Source organism: Saccopteryx leptura, chromosome 1 (assembly GCF_036850995.1).
Source record: "Saccopteryx leptura isolate mSacLep1 chromosome 1, mSacLep1_pri_phased_curated, whole genome shotgun sequence".
NCBI classification, from domain to species: Eukaryota; Metazoa; Chordata; class Mammalia; order Chiroptera; family Emballonuridae; genus Saccopteryx; species Saccopteryx leptura.
Window position 1 is genome coordinate 389,193,539 of NC_089503.1, and position 18,757 is coordinate 389,212,295.

General features: G+C 36.3%; 1 protein-coding gene across 1 annotated transcript in view; it reads right to left on the reverse strand.

Annotated features, from left to right (window-relative positions):
- LOC136388496 (uncharacterized protein PF3D7_1120000-like) overlaps window positions 1-18,757 on the reverse strand; it is a 419,710-nt gene that overhangs the window by 50,514 nt on the left and 350,439 nt on the right. Inside the window, exons 36-41 of the mRNA XM_066360321.1 lie at window positions 13,117-13,240; window positions 12,539-12,559; window positions 6,776-6,796; window positions 5,343-5,363; window positions 3,773-3,793; window positions 2,322-2,342 (exon numbers count right to left, since the gene is read on the reverse strand). Coding sequence (XP_066216418.1) covers window positions 2,322-2,342; window positions 3,773-3,793; window positions 5,343-5,363; window positions 6,776-6,796; window positions 12,539-12,559; window positions 13,117-13,240 — 229 coding nt within the window. The remainder of the gene's footprint in view (window positions 1-2,321; window positions 2,343-3,772; window positions 3,794-5,342; window positions 5,364-6,775; window positions 6,797-12,538; window positions 12,560-13,116; window positions 13,241-18,757) is intronic.

Consider the following 18,757-nt stretch of genomic DNA (forward strand, 5'->3'; position numbering starts at 1 on the left):
TAACAACGCTTTGCAGTTTTCATTATGTAGATTCTTTACATTCTTTGTTATGTTTATTCCTAGGTATTTTATTTTTTTGTTGCAACTGTAAAAGTGATCTCTTTTTAGCTCATTTTCTGAAGTTTCATTATTAGCATGTAAGAATACAATAGACTTCTCTATGTTAATTTTTATCATGTGACATTACTATATTTGTTTATTGTTTCTAATAGTCTTTCTGTGGAGTCCTTGGTGTTTTCTATATACAGGATCATGTCATCTGCAAACAGTGAAACCTTTAATTCTTCTTTCCCAATATGAATGCCTTTTATTTCTTTATCTTGTCTGATTGCTCTGGCTAGAACTTCGAGCACTACATTAAATAAGAATGGAGAGAGTAGACAACCTGTCTTGTTCCTGGTTTTGGATGAAAAGTTTTCAGTTTTTTGCCATTTAATATGATGTTAGCTTATAGTTTGTCATAAATGGCCTTTATTATGTCAAGATATTTTTCTTCTATGCCTGTGTTGTTGAGTGCCTTATCCACTGTTTGTGGGAATGTAAAGTGGTACAACCATTATGGAAGAAAGTATTGTGGTTCCTCAAAAAATAAAACAACAGAACTACAATATGACCCAGTAATTCCTCTACAGGGTATTTACTCCTAAACCTCAAAATCATTGGTACATAAAGACAATGCAATCCCATGTTCATTGCAGCATTGTTTATGGTGGACAAGACATAGAAACAACCAAAAAGCCCTTAATTAGAAGATTGGATAAAGAAGATGTGGTACATATATACTATGGAATACTACTCAGCCATAAGATATGATGACAGCAGATCATTTACAACAACATGGATGAAACTTGATCACATTATAATGAGTAAAATAAGTAAATCAGAAGAAACTAAGAAGTATATGATTCCATACATATGTGGGACACAATATTGAGACTTATGGACATAGATAATAGTGCAGTGGTTACCAGGGGGAGAGGAAGGGAGGGAAAGGAGGAGCTGGTGGGAAAAGAGGGACATATAGAAAACCAAATGAAGGATGATGGAGGACTATCTGACTTGGGGTGATGGGTATACAACGTAACTGAATGTCAAAACGATCTGGAGATGTTTTCTCTAAATCTATGTGTTTTAGTTGACCAATGCCACCCCGTTAAAGTTAATTATCTAAATAATACTATATATAAAAAGAATATGTCTTGAAAATCCATTCCACTGAGATCATTACTACAATTAAAAAATAACATGTTCATGTGGGGACATAAAGATTTATAATAAATCAAAGGGTAACAGCAGATACGTGACTGGGGTTTGAACACACTGCCACATGCAGATGAGGTGTGATAGAATTGTGCACCTGAGCCTGTATAGTTTATTAACCAAGGTCACCCTGATAATTTCAATAAAATATTAAAAAATCCTTTAAATAGGAGAAATGAAGCAAATTTAGTGAATTATGTAAAATTTTAAATATATTTGTTTGATATTTAATAATTAAATTATTTTGATCCCTTTTCCCTCTCTGTGGAGCACTAAGAAATATTCATCATACTTAAAGTGGTGTTTGGATGCTTTTATATATGTATATATACATATAATGTTTATGTTCCTTTTTAAAATTTTTTTAATTTATTCATTTTAGAGAGAAGATAGAGTGAGCGAGAGAAATAGAGTGAGAGAGAGAAAGGGGTAGGAGCCAGAAGCATCAATTCCCATATGTACCTTGACCAGACAAGTGCAGGGTTTGAACCAGTGACCTCAGCATTCTAGGTTGAAGCTTTATCCAGTGTTCCACCACAGGTCAAGCTGTGTTTCATTTAATTTGTAGCACCCACACTGTACAAAGTCTGAACATCCACTGTACAAGAGTTATTGACAGACTGCTCATGTGGGTTATTACAGGATTAGGTTCTTATGTGTATCTCTTCACAGTGTATTTGGCCACTAATTAATTCACAATGTTATTCTATCTGAGTGTCCATAGTAGCTCAGGGTGGAATGAAGCTGAGTGAATCAGAAGAAGGGAAAGAAATAACAGTGAGGGTTTTCTGTACCAAAAACCATAGCTGTCCTTGGAAAAAGCTTACACTCTGAAACTTAAATGTACCTAAACTTCCAGATATCCTTTTGTTAATATCATCTGACAGAAAGGCCCTGTCTCCTTGATTGCAACCACATGGTAAATGTTGGGGTAACAAGGATGACTTGTCAGAGTTAAAAGACCAAGACTCTGAGAAAGAGGCAGATGGTCACTGAGAGAGAAGACAGGGGGTAAGGAACAGGTGAGGGAAGGACACGGGGAGGAGGTTATTGGTACTCACTTTTCTGCTCTTCACTCTCAGCTGAAAAGTAAATGAAAGAAATACGCAAATCATTCCAGGTGAAAACACAATATCAGATAAGAAAGAAAACAGAAATCGGCCCCCAGTCATAGTTCACTCTTGAGTACACACTGACCCATATTAGTGAATGTAGGAATCATGATGTTTTAAAAACCATCTCACCCATCGAAGTCAGTGCTGTTCTCCCTGCACTGTCTCTTGTGCACAAGATAGTAAGTCAAGAAATTAAAGAAAGAGGGAGCAACATCAGAAATGCTGGGATGTGAAATACTAAGTAATCCCATGTCACTGGACAATCATCTTTTTCAGATTAAAAAGAAACATATTTACAAATGAGGCAGAGACTTAGCCAGTCACGAGGAAGTGTACAGTAGAGACGTCCATCTCGACAAACTGTTTTGGAAGAACTAATCATATGACACCTGCTCTGTACATTAGAGAAACATACTCATATAGACCAATCCCAAAGAAACAAATATAATTGTAATTATCATTAGAGAAAATAACCTTAAGCTTTGATTAATTAAAATTTTTTTTTCTGGATTATTGTGGTCAATATTTTTTTTGGTGGTCAATATTTTTTTTTATCCTTTACACAAAAGGTACGGGTCAGACATGTATCACTTTTCTACAGGTCTTAAGATACTTCATCCTTCTGAAAACTGTTTATTTTTAAGTGCTGTTTGTCATTAGATAACAATGGCAACATTATGCCAAAGAATTAAAAACAGGTAGGGATAGATATTTTATATTTTATGAAAAATTATGTAAAATATTTAGTTAACTGAGAACACCTGGTTCATATGATCAAGGACAGTGGAAGAGGGATGCCTCACTCTGTCCCATATGATGAGTGAATGATGTCAGGTATTTGTCATGACACAGGATGTGAGAAGACAATGGACAGAGACACTGAATGATGAAAGTTTGGAGTCTTTTCTCTCAAGGGTTTGGAGAAATATTAATTGGTAATAATGGGATCTAAAACTTGAAAAACTTGACAGAGTTCTTAATTTTGAATATTTCCCAGAAATATATACATATACTTTTATATATGTATATTATAATGTAAGCCTATAATATTTGTATATTTAAAAAATTATGTATCAGTCACCTTAATACCCTTTGTCTCACCAATGTCTTAATGAAACTGAGTTGACATTCTGTGAGACTGAAGCCACCAATGTTTACAGGGAAATAATTGTGTAAAATGAGAATGAAGGAAGGGAAAGGAAGGAAGGTAGGAAACAGAAAGGAACAGAGCCCCACACGGGAGAAGTGCTGTTCTAGAATCAGGTGGGGACAGTGGACATCTAGGAGGAGGACAGGCCAATGGAAGGCACTTGGATAAAAAGGCCAGAAATGTCAAAGGCAGAAATAAACCGGATATTTTAAAGTGGATCAGAGTAAAGGAATATCATTAATTTTACCTCGTGTTTCTTTACATTCCTCTGAAAGAGAAAAAAAGAAAAAGTCAATGTCAGATTAATGGGAAACAACTACAAAAAAAATTCAAATTTACTGAAATATTCAAATTCAGAATTAACTGGACCATAGTTTTGATGAACACACACACACACAACAAATCACCCCACCCTAGGCACAGCTACACAAAGGTCAGAGCTCACTATTTCCACAGGCATACTGCAATAAAAAAAAGGTGGAAAATGAAGTTAATTTAGTAAAAAAATATAAAATTTTAAAAGTATTATTTTTTCTGGTTAATTTATGAAATAACTGCTTTTCTGGAAAGATGTCATTTATTACTATTTCATAGAGACGTGGTGAGAGCTAGGAGGAAAGCCTATGGTCTCAGAGCTACGTCACTTTAGTTGTATGTTGTTGCTCTGGGTGACGTGTCCTGGGAAGCCCAGGGTCAAACTGGCAACCTCAGTGTTCCCGGTCCACACACTATCCACTGCATGACCACAGGCCAGGCTAAAAGTATGCTTGGTTTATTTAAAATATTTATGTTCGTATCATTCAGTTTTGGAGCTTAATAAGGTCATTTGATACATTAAACACATCAATGAGTCTCAGTGCTGTGGCAGTGACATCGTGCAGAGTGGCCACCACACTGTGGAAGGAGCACTGACACAGAGCTCCTCCCACTGACACAGGGTCAGGGGTTTGGGGGCTGCGTCCTTCATGCTTTTGTCCACGGGTTGAGTTTTAACCACAATGTGTTTGAGCATCTCATTTAACTCATTCTTGAATGAAGAAAATTTTAGTACTCATGGGAGCTGAATTCAGGAGGAACACAGGACTGAGATTCTCTGATGGAGATTCTGTTTCTCACTGGACCTTACTGAGCCTTTATCTCAACAGAGAAACAAATATTGAAGCACACACACACGAGACAGGATTTTTGAAAAGAAGAAGTAATGTAAGCGTTCCACCCGATAATGGTTGTTTTGGCCACATGGACATGTCTCCTCTATTCTATGAATAAAGAATATACTTTGAAAACCCATTCCCTGAAATCATCAGTACTTCTTTAAAAATACCACATGACATATGGAGACATAAATATTTAAATATATAACAGGGTAACAGAAGGATACATGACTGGTGTGTGTTAGAATTGTGCTATTTAGACCTGCATAGATCATTAATCAAGATCACCCCAATACATTCAATAAAACATTAAAAAAACATATAATAGGAGAAATAAAGCATATTTATAAAACTATGTAAAATTTTAAAAATATTTATTTGGTATTTTTTAATAAAATCATTTTTTATTCTTTTTCAGACTATGTGAAGCACTCTGATATATTTGTCAAATGTAAGGTCTTTGGATGTTAAATTCATCTGACAGGAGGCCCTGTCTCTTGATTTCAACCACATAGTAAATGTTGTTGTAATAAGGATGACCTGTTAGAGTTAAAAGTCCAAGACTCTGAGAAAAAAGGCAGGGACTCTCTGTCCCCGAGAGAGAAGACAGGGGGTAAGGAACAGGTGAGGGAAGGACACGGGGAGGAGGTTATCAGTACTTACTTCTCTGCTCTTTACTCAGAGCTGAAAAGGAAATGAAAAAAATACGCAAATCATTCCAGGTGAAAACACAATATCAGATAAGAAAGAAAACAGAAATCGGCCCCCAGTCATAGTTCACTCTTGAGTACACACTGACCCATATTAGTGAATGTAGGAATCATGATGTTTTAAAAACCATCTCACCCATTGAAGTCACTGCTGTTCTCCCTGCCCTGTCCCTTATGCACAAGATAGTAAATCAAGAAATTAAAGAAAGAGGGAGCTACATCAGAAATGCTGGGATGTGAAATACTAAGTAATCCCATGTCACTGGACAATCATCTTTTTCAGATTAAAAAGAAACATATTTACAAATGAGGCAGAGACTTAGCCAGTCACGAGGAAGTGAACAGTAGAGACGTCCATCTTGACAAATTGTTTTGGAAGCACTAATCATATGACACCTGCTCTGTACATTAGAGAAACATACTCCTATAGACCAGTCCCAAAGAAACAAATATAACTGTAATCATTATTAGAGCACACAACATTAAGCTTTGATTGATTAAATATTTTTTTCTGTATTATTGGGCTCAATATTTTTTTTTATCCTTTACACAAAAGTTACAGGTCAGACATGTATCACTTTTCTACAGGTCTTAAGATACTTCATCCTTCTGAAAACTGTTTATATTTAAGTGCTGTTTGTCATTAGATAACAATGGCAACATTATGCCAAAGAATTAAAAACAGGTATGGATGGATATTTTATATTTTATGAAAAATTATGTAAAATATTTAGTTAACTGAGAACACCTGGTTCATATGATCAAGGACAGTGGAAGAGGGATGCCTCACTCTGTCCCATGTGATGAGTGAATGATGTCAGGTATTTATCACGACACAGGATGTGAGAAGACAATGGACGGAGACACTGAATGATGAAAGTTTGGAGTCTTTTCTCTCAAGGGTTTGGAGAAATATTAATTGGTAATAATGGGATCTAAAACTTGAAAAACTTGACAGAGTTCTTAATTTTGAATATTTCCCAGAAGTATATACATATATTTTTATATATGTATATTATAATGTAAGCCTATAATATTTGTCTATATAAATAATTTTGTATCTGTCACCTTAATACCCTTTGTCTCACCAATGTCTTAATGAAACTGAGTCGACATTCTGTGAGGCTGAAGCCACCAATGTTTAAAGGGAAATAATTGTGTAAAATGAGAATGAAGGAATAGGAAAGGAAGGGAATGTAAGAAACAGAAATGAACAGAGCCCGACACGGGAGAAGTGCTGTGCCAGAATCAGGTGGGGACAGTGGACATCTAGGAGGAGGACAGGCCAATGGAAGGCACTTGGATAAAAAGGCCAGAAATGTCAAAGGCAGAAATAAACTGGATATTTTTAAGTGGATCAGAGTAAAAGAATATCAATAATTTTACCTATTGTTTCTTTACATTCCTCTGAAAGAGAAAAAAAGAAAAAGTCAATGTCAATTTAATGGGAAACAACTACAAAGAGAATTCAAATTTACTGATATATTCAAATTCAGAATTAACCAGACCACAGTTCAGATGAACACACATTCACACACACACACACACACACACACACACACACACACACACACACACACAACAAATCACCCCACCCTAGGCACAGCTACACACGGGCTCAGAGCTCACTATTTTCCACAGGCATACTGCATTAAAAAAAAAGAGGTGAAAAATGAAGTTAATTTAGTAAAAAAATATAAAATTTAAAAGTATTTTTTCTGGTTAATTTATGAAATAACTGCTTTTCTGGAAAGATGTCATTTATTACTATTTCATAGAGACGTGGTGAGAGGCAGGAGGAAAGCATATGATCTCAGAGCTACGTCACTTTAGTTGTATGTTGTTGATCTGGGTATTGTGTCCTGGGAAGCCGTGTCCTGGGAAGCGCAGGGTTAAACTGGCAACCTCAGTGTTCCCGGTCCACACACTATCCACTGCATGACCACAGGCCAGGCTAAAAGTATGCTTGGTTTATTTAAAATATTTATGTTCGTATCATTCAGTTTGGGAGCTCAACAAGGTCATTTGATACATTAAACACATCAGTGAGTCTCACTGCTATGGCAGTGACATCGTGCAGAGTAGACACCACACTGTGGAAGTAGCTCTGACACACAGCTCCTCCCAGTGACACAGGCTCAGGGGTCTGGGGGCTGCGTCCTTCATGTTTTTGTCCACGGGTTGAGTTTTAACCACAATGTGTTTGAGCATCTCATTTAACTCATTCTTGAATGAAGAAAATCTTAGTACTCATGGGAGCTGAATTCAGGAGGATCACAGGACTGGGATTCTCTGACGGAGATTCTGTTTCTCACTGGACCTTACTGAGCCTTTCTCTTAATAGAGAAACAAATACTAAAGCACACACACACACGAGACAGGATTTTTGTAAAGAAGACGTAACACAAGTGTTCCACCCGATAATGGTTGTTTTGGCCACATGGACAAGTCTCATCTATTCTATGCATAAAGAATATACCTTGAAAACCAATTCCCTGAAATCATCAGTACTTCTTTAAAAATACCACATGACATATAGAGACATAAATATTTAAAATAAATAACAGGGTAACAGAAGGACACATGACTGGTGTGTGTTAGAATTGTGCTATTTAGACCTGCATAGATCATTAATCAAGATCACCCCAATACATTCAATAAAACATTAAAAAAACATACAATAGGAGAAATAAAGCATATATATAAAACTCTGTAAAATTTTAAAAATGTTTATTTGGTATTTTTTAATAAAATCATTTTTTATTCTATTTCATACTATGTGAAACACTCTGATATATTTGTCAAATTTAAAGTCTTTGGATGTTTCTATACATGTATGTATTCCATTCTATTTGCAGTACCTTCAATGTACAAAGTTGCTACAATTATTGTATAAAGGTTGATGAAAGACTGCTTGTATAGGGAAGTCTGGGTTAGGTTCTTATGTGCATCTATCACAGCATTTTTGTCCATGTATTAATTCTCAACCTTATTGTATCTGGATGTGTGTTTTAAGCCATGTCTGAATGATGCTGAGTCAGTCAGATGAAGGGGAAGAAATGACAGTGAGGGAGGTTCTGAATCAAATGACCTCACTGTCCTTGAGGAAAACTTACACCCCCTAAATTTAAAAGTACTTACACTTTCAGATATCTTAGTGATAAAATTAATTTGACATAAATGCTCTAGTTTCTTGATGCAACAACAAGACAATTGGAGGGGTAATAATGGGAGGAACTGAACAACAGTTGAAGACAGGGAATCAGAGTTGGAAGAACAAGACACTTGAGACAATAGTGAGATGATCACTCAGAGGAAGACAGTGATTTAAGGGAGAGATGAGAAAATGACAGGGAGGAGGTTACTGTACTGATCTTTCTGCTGCTCACTCTCAGGTGAAAGGGAAAAGGAATAAATAAACAACTAATTCCAAGTGAAAACAGACTGTCTGGTAGGAGGAAGAACAGAAATGTGCCCTTTCATAGTTCACTGTGGAGCACACGGGGACCCATGTCTGTAAAAGCAGGAACCCTGAGGATCCAAGGGACACCTCACCCACCAGAGTCAGTGCTGTTCTCCCTCCCCTGTCCCTTGTGCACAGGAAACTAAGTCAGGAAATAAAATGAGGGTATTAGGTCAGAAAGTTTTGGATGTGCAATACTAAATGTTCCACTGAGACTGGATTATCAGCTTTTCCAGATTAAAAAACAAATATTTTTTCATAAAAGACAGGCACTGAACCAGCGATGAGGAAGCGAACAGGAGAGGAAGCCTGCATGACAAAACCGGACTGTTGCACTCGTCATATAGAATCTGCTCTGTACAGTAGAGAGATACATGTGTAAAGACCATTCTCAAGGAAAAAAATATAAGGGAAATTGTGTTTAGGAAAGACAATATTAAGCTTTGAATGATAAAATTTTCTTATTTTTAAAACATTGTGGTCAATACTATTTCCTGCACCCTTTACACAGAAAGTATAGGTCAGAGACGGTTCACTTTTTCACATGTCCTATGACATGTCCTCCTTTTGAAAATTGTATATTTTTAAGTGCACTTTGTCATTTGATACTGGTGTCAAAATAATGCTGAAGAATAAAAAATGGGCATCTCTGGATATTTTTAAAGTCTAGAAAAAATTTTGTAAAATATTTGGAGACCTTGAAACACCTGGGTCATATGATGAAGGAGAATGGAAGATGATGCCCTAGTCTGTCACATCTGAGCAATGAATGACACAATGTATTTATCATGACACAGGCTGTGAAAAGACAATGGAGAGAGACAATGAATGGTGAAAGTTTGGATTCTTTTCTCTCAAGGATTAGAAATATTAATTGCATATTAATGGGCCCTCAAACTTGGAATACTTGACAGAGGTCTAAAGTTTGAATATTTTCCAGAAATACATACATTTATATTTATATATAAATACATTCTAATCTAAACCTGTGACATATGTAAACATTAAAATTCTCGTTTCCATCACCTTAACACCCTTCATCTCACCAATGTCTTACTGAAACTGAGTCAATTTACTGCAAGACTGAAGCCACCAATGTTTACAGGGAAATGACTCCATAAAGTAAAAGAGAAGGAAGGGGAAAGAATGGAAGAGAGGCAAGAAAAAAAGTTCCAAATTAAAGAAATGCTTTCTCAAAATCAAGGAGGGGGAGTCCTGGTCAGTTGTCTCAACGGTAGCGCGTCAGCCCGGCATGCAGGAGTCCCAGGTTTGATTCCCATCCAGGGCACACAGGAGAAGCGCCCCTGATTCTCCACCCCTCCCTCTCTCCTTCCTCTCTGTCTCTCTCTTCCTCTCCTGCAGCTGAGTCTCCAAGGGAGCAAAGTTCGCCCGGGCACTGAGGATGTCTCCATGGCCTCTGACTCAGGTGCTAGAATGGTCCGGTTGAAATAGAGCAACACCCCAAATGAGCAGAGCATCATCCCCCGGTGGGCATGCTGTGTGGATCTCAGTCTGGCATATGCAGGAGTCTGTCTCTCTGCCTCCCTGCTTCTCACTTCAGAAACAAAATCAAGTAAGGGGACAGTAGACATCTCACAGGAAGACAGGCCAGTGGAAGGTACTTTTATAAAAAGGCCAGCAATGTCAAAGCTTAAAATAAACCAGATGTTTTCAATTGGATCAAGAGTAAAAAAAATGTCAGAAACTTTACCTATTTTTTTCTCCAATTCATCTGAAAAAGAAAAAAGAATTCAATGTCAATTTCATGGGAAACAACCACAAAGAGAATACAAATTTACTGATAATTTTCATTTTAATTTAACCTCACCACATTTCAAATGAACTCACAAACACACAGCAAATCACACATGCCCCCCTACACACACACCTACACACTGGCTGAGAGCTCAATACCGTCCACATTATACTACAGTAAATAAGAAAGTTGAACAGGGATTTAAATGAGAAAAATATTATAAAATTTAGAAAATATAGGTTTTCCTGTTTAACTTATTATAAAAATTCTTTTGAAAAGATTTAATTTATGACTATGACATAGAGGAGAGGCAGGTGGAAGAGTGTGGACTCATGGCTGCTTCACTGTAGCTGTAGCTGCTGCCCTGGGTGCCGTGTCTGGGCAAGTCCAGGGTCAAACTGGCCACCTCAGTGTTCCAGGTCCACACTCTATTCACGGGGCCACCACAGGCTAGGCTGAAAGTATTCTTGATCTATTTAAAATATTTATGCTTTTGTTACTTTATTTGTAAGCTTTAGTATGGTCAATGGATACTTTAAACACATCAGTGAGTCTCACTGCTGTGGCAGCGACATCGTGCAGAGTGGCCACCACATTGTGGAAGGAGCACTGACACACAGCTCCTCCCAGTGACACAGTGTCAGGTGTCTGGTTGCTGCGTCCTTCATATGTTTGTCCACAGATTGTTTGTTAACTGCACTGTATTTGAGTTTATGTTTTACCTCAATCTTGAATTAAGAATATCATAATACTCATGGGTGCTGGATTCAGAGGAGAGACCGCGCTGGCATTCTCTGACTGAGATCCTGTTTCTCCCTTGACCTCATTTTTCCTCTATGTTAACTGAGAAACAAATTTTCAAGCACACACACAGACAGGATTTCTACACACGGTAAAGAGGGAGCGAAAGTGTTCTGTCTGCTATTGGTTGTTTCTGTCACATGGTCAAGTCTCATCTACTCCATGAATAAAGAATATACTTGGAAATCCATTTCACTGAAATCATCACTACTATTAGAAAAATACCATGTGACATGTGATGAAATAAAGTTTTAAAATAAATAAAATGGTGAGAGAAGAATGCATGACTGGTGTGGTGAAAATATTGTCACGTATAGATGAGATGTGATACAATTCAGTATTCCAACCTGCATAGTTTTACTAAGCAAGGTCATCCCAATAAATTCAATAAATAATTAAAAGTCCTTTTAAATAGGAAAAATTAAGCATATTTAAAATATTATGTAAAATTTTAAAATATTTACTTGATACATGTTAATAAAATTTTTTTATTTCTTGACAACATATATGGTCAACTATAATATATTTGTTATGTTAAAACAGTCTTTGCATGCACATACACACACACACGTACTAACATATATGTAAATATTCAGTTCTAATTTCAGAACCTGCACTGTATAAATTTGAAACAAACACCATACAACACTTACTGAAAGACTGCTGGCATAAGTTATTACAGGGTTAGGTTCCTATGTGTGTCTATTTACCATGTTCTTTTACACCTATTTATTCTCTAATTTAGTGTATCTGAGTGTCTGTTTTACATCAGGGCTCAATGAAACTAAGTAAATCAGATGAAGGTAAAGAAATGACAGTGAGGGAAGTTATGTATCAAAAAGTAGAGCTGTTCTCAGAGAAAACTTACACCCAAAATCATTAAAAGTACCTACACTTCCAGATATGTTATTGATAAAAATAATTTTACAGAAAGGCTCTGGGTCCTTGATGCAACAACAAGACAATTGGAGAGGTCATAATAGGAGAAACTGAATAACATGTGAAGAAGGAGAATCAGAGCTGGGAGGACAAGATGCTGAGGTAATAGTGAGAAGGTCACTGAGAGGGAGGACAACAGTGTAAGGAGGAGATGAAAGAATAACAAGTGGGGTAGGTTATTGGTACTGACCTTTCTGCTGTTCAGTCGTATCTGAAAAGGAAAAGGAAGAAATAAAGAAATAATTTCAAGTGAAAACAGACTGTCTGGTAGAAAGGGGAGCAGAAATGGGTCCCCATTGGTTGTTCACTCTAAAGTTCACATTGACCCATGTCTGTGAAAGTAGGAACCCTGAGGTTCTGAAGGACATGTCACCCATTGAAGGCAATGCTTTGTTCCCTCCCCTGTTCTTGTGCACAAGAAACTAAATCAGGAAATAAAAGGTTGAGGGAGTTAGGTCAGAGATTTGAGGATGTGCAATACTAAGCATTCTCATATCAGAGGATTATCAACTTTTTCAGATAAAAAAGAAACGTATTCACATGTGAGATGGGACTTCACCAGTGAGGACGAAGTGTACAGTAGAGGCCCCCATCTCTGCACAACTAATATTGCTTCATTAGTAATATAAACACTACTCTGTACATTCAAGGGATATGTTCTTGAAGACCATTCCTAGAAAAAAATTATATGTATTTGTAACTGTGTTTAGAAAAGCACAACATTGAGTGATGTCAGAGAAATGGCCCCATGAGGGGTACTCTTCATACCTTCCCCTGAAATTTCAACAGATTCAACAACTAGAGACTGAAAAACAATCTCAGAAGCAACTGAAATATACACATGCCAAACAAAGCTACGATTGGGCGAAGGGTGGCTGAATATATATAACCACTGTGAAGGAAATAAGACAGAGAACAAATTATTCCACTTTCCTCACTGACCTGAGGAAGGGCTGCTTTCAGCTGGATCTGAAATGAAGGGAGGGCTAGAGGAGAGGGAATAAGCTGGGCTAGGGCAGAGATGTTCAAGCCAAAGAGAGACTGTGCCCAGGGCTCAACTCGAGATTGGCAACACGGAACTAATGCCAACAGCAAACCCCCACAGAGGTGAGCAAGTGGGTTGCTTGCGGCGACTGATACCATAGCAGCTTTGGCCTTTGTTCACTCCCGATCTTCAGTTGGCGAGCATGGGCAGTGTGTGAGTTGTTCTACCTGGCGCTCTGGGTGTGGATACCCATGTTCCAGGGGAGGGGCTAGGTCAGAGACTGTCAGTAGTGGTCTTCTGCATGGCCTGTACCCAGAGTTTCTATGCAATCCTGGCTCTCTTGCCAATAGCCAGTGGGAAGTGCTTGAGGCTGAGTTCACTATGCCCGGACCAGTCCAGGTGGAGCACCACCGCCAACCAACACAGGTAACCAAGCATATTCCCATGGAGGAGAACTTTGAAAGTGCTGGGGGGCTGTGAGTGCAGGCAGCTTGCTGGAGCAGGCAGACTCTTGAGAACAGACCCGCAGAATAATGAGGCAAACTAGACCTACCCCATAACCCTTAAAAAGGATCCTAACCCACAGTCTGCTTACTGTCCTGTTGGCTTACGCTGGTGGCTCTTGCTGGCAAAGCCTTACCCAGAACCCTGCATTGAGTGGGGATAGAGGGAGGATTTGGCAGTTCTTAGAGCCTCTTGCTCTCCAGGCAGTGCCTAAGGAAACTTCACAGCTGGAGCCTCAGGCTGCTGGTACAGGAAGGAAAGATGTGGGGAGAGGCTCTGAGAAAATGGACTCATCCATTGTTGGAGCCTGCAAATGCTAACAAGCCCCAACTACCAATGAGACCGATGTCTAGTTTATGTCATCACCTTAACAAACCAACAGCAAATCTCTGCCTAAGAGTGCCACAGGGGCGAAATCTGGGATACAGTGCCACTAGCCAAAAAGGGAGAGAAGAAAGATAAAGGAAGAAGATAACCTCTCAAAACCAGGAAAAAACCACAGTGTATAACTTTTTCCATTTTTTCTTGTATTTTTTATCTTTTATTTCTTTCACTTTGGTCATTCTATCCTCTTTCCATTTTATTCTTTCCTTTTCATTTTGAACTTCATCACCCATAGGTGTTACATTTTCAATTCTTGTTTTTTGCTATGATGGTTACATCACAAAACCCTTAACTCTCTCTTTTTTCTCCCTGTCTTTTTGTTTCTTCTTTTCTCTCTAATTTTTTCTTTCATTCGATCCTCACAAATTATTTTTTTAATTTACTAATTTTAATTGGGTGACATTTATAAATCAGGGTACACAAGTTCAGAGACAACATTTCCAGAATGACAAAAAAATTATTTTATTCTAGATTCAAATTTTTTCTTTGTGGCATTTTGTGTGCTTTCTAATTCACTTGTTATCTAATTAGCATTTCTCTTAACTCTGGCTCTCCTTTCTATCTAGTTTCTGCTCCACTTAATACAATAGAATTTTCTTTTTTCACTGTATTTTTTAATTTTTTTCTTCTTTTCTCTTTCACTTTTTCTCTCATTTGACTGTCATTTAAAAACAAATTATTTTACTCTTGATTCCTATCTTTTCCTTGTGGCATTTTGTGTGCTTCTTACTTGGCTCTTTATCTCTTTATCAGTTCCCCCCAACTCAGGCCCTCCATTCTATATAATTTTTGTTCCACTTAGCACAATAAAATTTTCATTTTTTCACTGTATTTTCTAAAAACATTTTATATATTTATTTTATTTTTTTATCAACTGTTATTAGTGTTACTAACAATGCCACTCTCAAATGCCACTAGAAAAAGAAATCAAATATCATGGATACAAAAGACAGAGGTGTAGCTGAGATAGATGGGAAAAATCTATAGAAAAAAATTCAATAGCTTGAAAACCTTGCAATTAAATGACAGGGAATTTAAAATTGCAGTCCTAAAAATGCTCGAGAAAATACAAGATAGCACAGAAAGGCATGTTAGGGAATTAAAAAAACAATTCAACAAACATAAAGAATACATAACCAAAAAAATTGAAAGTATAAAAGACAATCAAACAGAGATAAAAAAACTCAATTCATAAACTGAAAAATGAGATAACAAGCTTAGTTAATAGAATAGGCTGGACAGAGGAGAGATTTAGTTACATAAAAGACAGGCAACTAGAGGCACTACAGAGAGAGGAGGAGAGAAATTCAAGAATTAAATAAAATGAAAAAGCCCTACAGGAATTTTCTGACTCCAATAGAAAGAGCAACATATAAAAATGGGTATATCAGAAGGAGAAGAGAGAGAAAATAGAATGGAGAATATATTCAAGCAAATAATAGGTGAGAACTTCCCAAGCCTATGGAAAGAAATAAAGCCTCAAATTCAAGAGCAAACAGAACGTCAAGTTATCTTAACCCAAAAAGATCTACTCCAAGGCATATCATAATAAAATTATCACAAACTAATGACAATGAAAAAATTCTTAAGGCAGCCAGAGAAAAGAAGAATACAACATATAAAGGGAGGCCCATTAGATTATCATATGATTTCTCAGCAGAAATTCTACAAGCTATAAGAAAGTGGACCCCAATATTTAAAGTTTTGAAAGAGAGAAACTTCCAGCCAAGAATACTATATCCATTAAAGCAATCCTTCAAATACAAAGATGAAATAAAATCATTCACAGATAAACAAAAGATAAGGGAATTTATCACCAGAAAACACCCAGTTCAGGAAATACTAATAGAGGTTTTCCATCCAGATACAAAAAACAAAACAAAACAAAACTACAAGTAAAAGCTTCATCAAGATCACAATAAAAACAAGATTAATCTGTGACAACAAAAACATAAAAGGGGAGAGAACAAAGATTAACAGTAGAAAAGGAGGATGGAGTGCAGAAGCACTCATAAGATAGTGTACAACAATGAACATGATATGTATCCTTTCTATTACTTAATGGTAACCACCCCTGAAAAAAAAACCTTAGAGGCACATGGCTTGAAGAAAAAAAAAGTAACAGAAGAAAGAAGTGTGGATTACAACCAAACAAAAACAAATGATAGAAGAAGAAAACAGAGGAACTAAAAAAGATACAAAACTATCAGAAAGCAATATATAAAATGTTTATAAGAAACCCTCAAGTGTCTATAATTACACTAAATGTAAATGGATTGAATTCACCAAAAAAGGACACAGATTAGCAGAATGAATTAAAAAAGGAAATCCAACTGTATGCTGCCTACAGAAACACATCTAAGCTACAAGGATAAAAACAAATTCAAAGTGAAGACTTGGAAAACAATACTCCAAGCAAACAACATTCAGAAAAAAGCAGATGTAGCCATAGTCATACCTAACAATGTTGACTACAAGATAGAAAAGGTAATCAGAGACAAAGACGGTCATTTCATAATGATAAAGGGAACATTGAATCAAAAAGACATAACACTTCTCAATATATATATATATATGCACCAAACCATGGAGCACCAAAATATATAAGACAGCTAATGACTGACCTAAAAACAAAAAATACAATCATACCTGGAGACCTAATATACTGCGGACGGCTCTAGATTGTTCATCCAAACAGAAAATCAATAAAGAAATATTGGCCTTAAATGAAACACTAGAACAATTGGATATGATAGGCATCTACAAGACATTTCAACCCAAAGTGTCAGAGTATATATTTTTCTCTAGTGTACATGGAACATTCTCAAGAATTGACCATATGTTGGGCCACAAAAATAACATCTACAAATTTAAAAAGATTGACATTATACCAAGCATATTCTCTGATCATAAAGCTTTGAAGCTAGACTTCAACGCCAAAGAAGAGATAAACAAACCCACAAAAATGTGAAAATTAAAAAACATACTTTTACAAAATGAGTGGGTCAAAGAAGAAATAAGCACAGAGATCAAAAGTTACATACAGATAAATGAAAATAACAATATGACATATTAGAATCTCTGGGGTACAACAAAAGCAGTAATAAGAGGAAAGTTCATATCTCTACAGGCCTATATAAACAAAAAAGAGCGAGCCCAAGTAAACCGCTTCACATCTTAAGAAACGAGAAAAAGAAGAACAAATACAGCCCAAAACCAGCAGAACAAAGGAAATAATAAAAGTCAGAGCAGAAATAAATAAAGTATAGAACAGAAAAATTATAGAAAAAAATTAATAAAACAAGGAGCTGGTTCTTTGAAAAGATCTACAAAATTGACAATCCCTTGGCAAGACTCACCAAGGAAAAAAGAGAAAGGACTCATATAAACAAAATCCAAAATGAAAGAGTAGAAATCACCACAGATATCATAGATATACAAAGAATTATTGTAGAATCCTATGAAAAACTATATGCCACCAAATTTAACATTCTAGAAGCAAGGGATAAATTCCTAGAACAATACAATCTTCCTAGACTGAGTCATGATGAAGCAGAAAGCCTAAGCAGACCCATAAGCAGGGAGGAAATAGAAACAACAATAAAAAACCTTTCCCCAAATAAAAGTCCAGGGACAGACAGCTATACTAGTGAATTTTATCAAACATTCAAAGAAGACTTGGTGCCTAGTTTACTCAAAGTCTTCCAAAAAATTGAAGCAGAACCAACAATACCTCCAATCACATTTTATGAGGCCAACATAACCCTCATATCAAAAATTGGCAAGGACAACACAAAGAAAGAAAGCTACAGACCAATATTTCTAACTAATACAGATGCTAAAATACTAAACAAAATACTAGCAAATCTAATACAACAACACATTAAGAAAATAATACATCATGATCAAGTGGGATTCATCCCAGAATCACAAGGATAGTTCGAGATAGGTAAAACAGTTAACATAATACACCATATGAATAAAACAAAGAACAAAAATTATATGATCCTATCAATAGATGCGGAAAAGGCATTTGATAAAATACAACACCATTTTAAGTTTAAAAAACTCAAAAAAATAGGTATAGAAGGAAAAGAACTCAACATAATAATGACCATTCATGATAAACCATCAGCTATCATCATATTAAATGGCATAAAACTGAGGACTTTCCCCCTATAATCAAGAACAAGACAAGGTTTTCCACTCTCTCCACTCTTATTCAAAATAGTGCTGGAAGTAATAGCCAGAGCAATCAGAGAAGAGAAAGAAATAAAAAGCATTCATATTGTGATAGAAGAAGTAAAAGTTTCACTGTTTGTAGATGATATAATCCTGTACATAGAAAACCCCAAAGACTCCACAAAAGGACTACTAGAAACAATAAACCAATACAGTAAGACCAGGATACAAAATTAATACACAAAAGTCTATTGCCTACATATATGCTAATGATGAAACATCAGAAACTAAACTAGAAAAATTAATCGCCTTCATGGTTGCAACAAAAAATAATATACCTAGGAATAACATAAA